The sequence below is a fragment of the Oratosquilla oratoria genome, chromosome 16 (genome assembly GCF_046742065.1).
Source record: "Oratosquilla oratoria isolate Oo_2021 chromosome 16, ASM4674206v1, whole genome shotgun sequence".
Classification (NCBI taxonomy): domain Eukaryota; kingdom Metazoa; phylum Arthropoda; class Malacostraca; order Stomatopoda; family Squillidae; genus Oratosquilla; species Oratosquilla oratoria.
Genome location: NC_134792.1, coordinates 61,208,537 through 61,215,164, shown reverse-complemented (window position 1 = coordinate 61,215,164; position 6,628 = coordinate 61,208,537). Strand labels below are relative to the sequence as shown.

At 40.8% G+C, this 6,628-nt stretch overlaps 1 protein-coding gene across 1 annotated transcript in view; it reads right to left on the bottom strand.

Annotated features, from left to right (window-relative positions):
* Window positions 1-278: 278 nt before the first annotated feature.
* The window catches only part of LOC143034070 (uncharacterized), a 112,509-nt gene continuing 106,159 nt past the window's right edge, over window positions 279-6,628 (bottom strand). Inside the window, exon 17 of the mRNA XM_076199972.1 lies at window positions 279-5,733. Coding sequence (XP_076056087.1) covers window positions 5,542-5,733 — 192 coding nt within the window. The 3' untranslated portion in view covers window positions 279-5,541. The remainder of the gene's footprint in view (window positions 5,734-6,628) is intronic.

The window sequence follows — 6,628 nt, the reverse complement described above, 5'->3', positions numbered from 1 at the left end:
AAAGAGGAGAGATATTGCCATCTGCTTTTTAGTAGTTTATAACAGTGTCTTAGGTTATCATGGGGGACAAATCACTGACAAATGTAGGGCTATTGGCAAAAAAGGAAGTCAAAACCTAAAGAGCCTGTCTCATGGATAGATAATGGCTCCTTTGAGGAGAGCATAGTAAAATGAACTGAAGAATCTGAGGAGACATTGTCTTCTTTGCCATTTGCTTTGTGACCTGGTGACTATGCATATAAGGTATGTTGATGAGTCAGCTAAAGAAGGATCAACTCTCATAGATTGATATTTTATTGATCACACCAAAACAATAAACAATACATATTTTCACAATGCAAAGTTATACATAAGGTAGATGAATTGCCAAATTGATACAATGCATACTTTAATTCTTTAACACAATACTAATGTTCTGTATATAACTTTACAGACCATCACTTAACCTTGTGCCAGATAATAAATCATGAACACTTATAGATGTTGCTATTATAAGATTATGGATGTTCAACAAAGATGAAGTTGAACTTTATTCTTTTATTATGAGGACAAGTGTGAATGTAGTAGTTTCAGAGGGATTAGCTTGTTAAGTGTAGTTGGGAAGGCTTATGGGAGGATCTTGATTGAGAGGATTAGGAGAGGAACAGAGGAAGTAATTGGTGAGGAACAGTGTGGATTTAGGACGGGTAGAGGTTGTGTAGATCAGATCTTTGTGGTAAGACAGATGTGAGAAAGCTATAGGAAAGGGGAAGGATGTTTTTTGGGCTTTTATGGATCTGGAAAAGGCTTATGATAGTGTAGACAGAAAGGCACTGTGGGAGGTTATGCAGATATACGGGATAGGAGGAAAGCCTCTGGGAGCTGTCAAGAGTTTTTATGAGAGTAGTAGAGTTTGTGTTAGGATTAGAAATGGAGAGAGTGAGTGGTTCGAGGTAAAGGTGGGACTTCGTCAAAGTTGCGTTATGTCACCCTGGCTGTTCAACTTATACATGGATGGGGTAGTGCGAGAGGTAAATGCAAGGGTAGTGGGTCAGGGATTGGAGATGATTAAAGAAAATGGAGAAAAGTGGGAGGTGAGCCAGCTGTTTGCAGATGACACTGTGCTTGTGGCGGGATCGGAGGAGGGATTGAGGAAGTTGACAGAGTTTGGGAGAGTATGTGATAGAAGAAAGCTAAAGATAAATGTGGGTAAAAGTAAGGTGATGAGATGTACAAGGGGTGAAAGTGGCAGTAAACTGGAAGTGAGCATTAAGGGAGAGCGACTGGAGGAAGTGGATAGCTTTAGATACTTGGGTGCAAATGTGGCAGGAAAAGGTGGAGTGAAGGTGGAGGTAGAATGTAGATTGAGAGAAGCGAGTAAATGCCTTGGTGGATTAAAGAGTGTAATGAGGAATAGACTTTTGGGAATGGATGCTAAGAGGAGACTGTATGAAGGAGTGATTGTGCCAACAGCACTGTATGGGGCAGAAACATGGAACATAAGAGAGGAAGAGAGAAGGAGTTTGAGATGAGGTGTCTGAGAAGTATGATGGGGGTTACTAGGCTGGGTAGAGTGAGAAATGAGGAGGTGAGGAGGAGAACAGGGGTGGAAAGGGAGTTGGGAGATAGGGTTGATGAAAGAGTATTAGGATGGTTTAGACACATGGAAAGAATGAGTGAAGAGAGACTAGTAAAAGAGGTATGGAAGGCAGATGTGGAGGGAGTGAACATGAAGGGACGTCCTAGGATGAGGTGGATGTATGGGGTGAAGGGGGCTTTGGGGAAGAGGGGAATGTCTGTTGAGGAAGGACAGAAGACAGGGGTGAATGGAGAATGGTTGTATATGGATGATGTTGTGATGCATGAGGTGGAATGGGCGGGGGGATGGGGGGTGAGGTAGTATGTGTGAGCAAATTTTGATGCAGCCCGAAGGGATTTCTCCCCGTCCTCTCCTTTTATGCAATGGGGGGACGGAGAGGGGGGGTCGCCGATTTAATGAAGTGGCCTTGCTGTGGATGTGCTGTGTCTTGCGACACTGCTTCTGACCCAGGGCAGTGGACAAGGTGCAGGGATGAATTGTCATCCAGGAGGTGCTAAGAAAAGAGGGAGGATGGAGGGGTGTGGAGTGTATTCAGGGATGGAATGGGTGGGAATGATTTTATGCCTTTTCCTTTTTGGCTACCTCCCTTGTAAGGGGGAAAAAGCCTTGGTATATGTATGTATTATGACTTCTACAATACATTGTCAAGTAATCCAAAAACCATTCATTAGCATGTCTATAAAAGACTATATATCTATATATGAAAGGCTCCCCCCCATAAGGGAGATAGCCAAGTCAAAAGGCAAGTACCTACTCCCACCCATTTCACTCCAACCTATTCCACTCCCACCCACCACCCTGTACTCCCTCTCATCTTAGCTCCTCTTGGATAATGGGTCATCCCTGTATCCTGCCCATTGCTCTAGGTCAGAAACAATGTAGCAAGACACAGAATATCCAACTTGCCTTTTCCCTTACTTGCTGAACAGGTTCCTCTCTTGCTTAAAGCCCCTTTCACCCCATCCATCCATCTCTTCCTCAGTTGTTCCCTCAAGTTCACTCCCTCTACCTTAGCCTTCCACATCTCTTTTACAAATCTTCACTCATTCTTTCCATATGTCCAAACCATCCCAATACTCTTTCATCAGCCCCATTTGCCATCTTATTTTCCACTCTGACTTTCCTCTTCACCTCTTCATTTCTCATTCTATCCAACCTTGTAACCCCAACCATACTTCTCAGATGTTTCATCTCAAACTCATTTAAACTTTTCCTCTCTACTCTTAAATTCCAATTCTCTGCTCCATACAGTGCCATCACACAATCACCCCTTCATATAATCTCTGCATCCATTCCCAGATACCTATTTCTTGTGACACTTTTTAATCTTCCGACACGTTTACTTGCTTCCCTCAGTCTACACTTTATCTCCATCTCCACTTTTCACTTTCCTGTCATATGGGACCCCTAATACTTAAAACTATCCATTTCCTCCAGCCTCCCTTAAGATTTACTTCAAACTCACTCCCCTTGTACATCTCATCACCTTTTACCCACATTTGCCTTTAACTTGCTCCTCTTGCATGCCTTCCCAAACTCAGTCACTAACTGCATTAATCACAAGTGCAGTGTCATTAGCAAACAACAACTGGCTCACCTCCCACTTCTCTCCATTTTCGTTAACCATCTCCAGTCCCATGCCCATTACCCTCGCATTTACCTTCCACACCACCCCATCCATGCACACTTTGAACAGCCATAGTGACATGACACATGCATGATGTAGCCCCACCTTTACTTGTTCTCTCCATTTCCAGTTCTAAGGCTATACTCTTGTGAAAACTCTTGAATGCTCTTAACTTTCCTTCAATCCCATATATCTGCAAAACTTCCCACAATGCCTTCCTGTACACCCTGTCATAAGCCTACTTCAAACCCATAAAGGCCCCCCAAATTTTTTTGTTAGCCTTTGGTGAAGCTTTCTTACATATGTGCCTTACCACAATAATATAATCCATGCAACCCCTACCTTTCCTAAACCCACACTCTTCCTCACCAATTATTCCTTCTGTTCCTCTCCTAATCCTCTCAAAACCCTCCCTTAACTCCTCCCAACTACATTAACAAACTGATCCCTTTAAGATTACTACAATCAGATTTGTCACCTTTTTCCTTGTAAAGTGGAAATATACAGGCACTCCACCAATCTTCCTGCACTCTACCCTCCCTGAGATACACATTAAACAATCTCACTAGCCAGTCCACTATTACTGTACCTCCCTTCAGAAAATGGTGATGCAAGAGGAAAATGGAGGAGAAATAGGAAAAGATGTAGTATAAGTGGTTTTGAAAATGAGCAGGTAAGGCACCTGGGTATCTAACCCAGGTGCCTTACCTGCCCATCATTTTCAAAACCACTTATACTACATCTTTTCTTATTTCTCCTCCATTTTCCTCCTGCATCACCATTTTCTATGCCTTCCACTGCTACCACCAATCCCTCTCAACCCACCAATTTACCTCGACATTCAACAACTCTCTAAAATTCTCTGCCCATCTTCCTCTTACTGCCTCCTATTCCATTTATATCTATCCATCTGTACCTTTTAATTTTTCTTCTCTACTTGACTCAACTCCCCTCCCTCTCTTAATTTCTTTTCAAAACATCTTTTTATAGGTGTCAAAATTTTCTGTCAAAATCCTCCACCATTTTACATCTACTCTCCTCTTTGCCTCCTTTATCTTCTGTTTTGCTTCTCTTCTTTTTTCTTTGTACCTCTCATGTTTCTCTTGTCCTACTTTGCAACCAATCCCTGAATATATGCTTCTTCTCTTCTACTACCATCTTCACTTCATCATCCCACCACTCACTACCCATCCTTCTATTCCCTCCCATCCTCCTTGTTCCACATACCATCTTTGCACACCTTGTCACTCCCTCCTTGAAATACATCCATTCTTTTACTTCTACCTCTACTCTATCCTTCACCACCTCCCACACTTCTCTCAGCAATATATAACAGACTAAAATAAACTTCCATACAAACAAAGTAGAACAAAAGATTCCACTTATTGCATACCTCATTACATTCTATTAATCACTACAATCTAGTAACATATTCTATGTAGACTATTTCCAGGTGATTTCCTTCTAGAGGAGAAAGTCTCAAGACAGTAAGCTGTATCCTTCCTCTATTGATAACCCATTCAATCCCAGAAATCAAGGATCCCTGATGGATATTGCCAGTGATGGGTCTTCCATGCGGGGCTCATCTCCTTGCTGTCCATCTTCAGAACTCATCAATGCCCTTGCTTCCATCTAGATGTACAACTCCAGAATGCTAATACCGTCTCTGGACCACAACCAAGATAGCTCTATCAATTTCAACAACTTTCTCCCCACTTTATCACATAAAGAGAGCTGACAATGGATGACTGCTCTCCTCCTTATGCTAGCAGATGATATAGAAACAGACAAAGGTGAAGCATGCTGACAGGAGACCTTTTGGTCCATAACTAGGTTGTATGTGGGAAAAAATGATAATAATGATAGATAAATAAATAAATGAAAAATATAATATAAATAAATAAATGCATAAGTATAGTTAGATAATAAACAAACAGGTAAATAGTAAATAATAATTAATTAACATATGACTAATGATAAATGTAAATCAAGCAAATAATAATAAACAGACAACTTTAACAAAACAAATAAAATAAATGACAGTCATTACAGACTCACACTTATAAAGCACAGACAACAGCCCAAAGTTTCCTTTTGGAGATAATCCATAGGAGGGTCCAAGGGGTATTGCTGACTATTGTAGATCTGTGGGTTCCCAGTCACTGAAACTCATGGTTGCACATATTATCATTAATACCTTAGGAGCAACCCTACAGATTTTGTCCTTGGCAGTGTTGAACGACTTTATACAGCTGATTGAATACCCTAGAAATAATTATCCAAATCTTTAGGAACAATTTCTTTTTTATTAGGATGAGGAGGTGAGTTTTACTGACTAATGGGAAGGAGTTTCTGTTTCTTTTATGTCTGGAAGAACTGTATCCATTCCTACTTTATCAATGTCTGGAATATGAGCTTCTGTTTCATTGTTTGGAACAGTTGTAGTCGCTTCCACCTCTGCAGTCTCTGGTAGAATTGCCATTTGGTTCTTCTGTTCTCTCCAGGTGTTTAAGTTGTCGATAGTGATCTGTAACATAGGCATATTACATTGATGATGACTTATGATGATTATGTCAACAATGATGATGTCAGATGTATTGTCTAATCAACCCTGGACTCGTGGGCACATGTTATACTGGAAGTCAAACTAAACTTCCAAATAATTTTATGAAATTATGATCAAGTAGATGTGTGGTTGTTCAGTGTTTGTGGAGTTGTCTGAGGCAAGTCAATGTGGGTCAATGTAAAATAATATGTTCTGTGTCTTCCATATGGTGATTGCATCTCGGGCAACTGGTGTCTGCTATCAGGTCATTTCTGTTCTGTTACTGTTTTAATGATGGGCTTATTAATGCTACCTCTTCCCATCATTGTCCTGAATCATATAACCAAAGGAAGAGCAACCTATCTGAGACCCCACTGATGTCCTTCTGTCCAAGTATACCACTGTTTTTCCACCTCCATCAGGAGGTAAGACCCCTCAGGCTTGGTACCTGGTCTCCAGGACAGAATGACTTTTGCACTTTGCTGACATACACTTATATAAGCATATACAGTAGTATACAATATAAACAAACCTTTCAACACTGACACACTTCAAAGATATAATTCTAGTCATGGGGAGAAAATTGTGTATAGATAAGGAGACCTCAGCCTAAAAATGGTCTTGATCAGTCAATGGTTACCTTCAAGCTGGAAGTCCATCCCTGAGTGGTATAGAATATCACCTGTCCTTGGTTGATATTAATTCTTTACTGCATTTTGGAATGAACTTGTAATACTTAGGATTTTATCCTAGCTAACATCAGACAATTTCATTAAACTTTGAGGAATTTCTGTACAGTAAAGGTTTAATCACCCACAGTAAGATTCCATCCCCCACACTGATATGAAGCTGCATTTGGCTCACTGTGATGCATAGG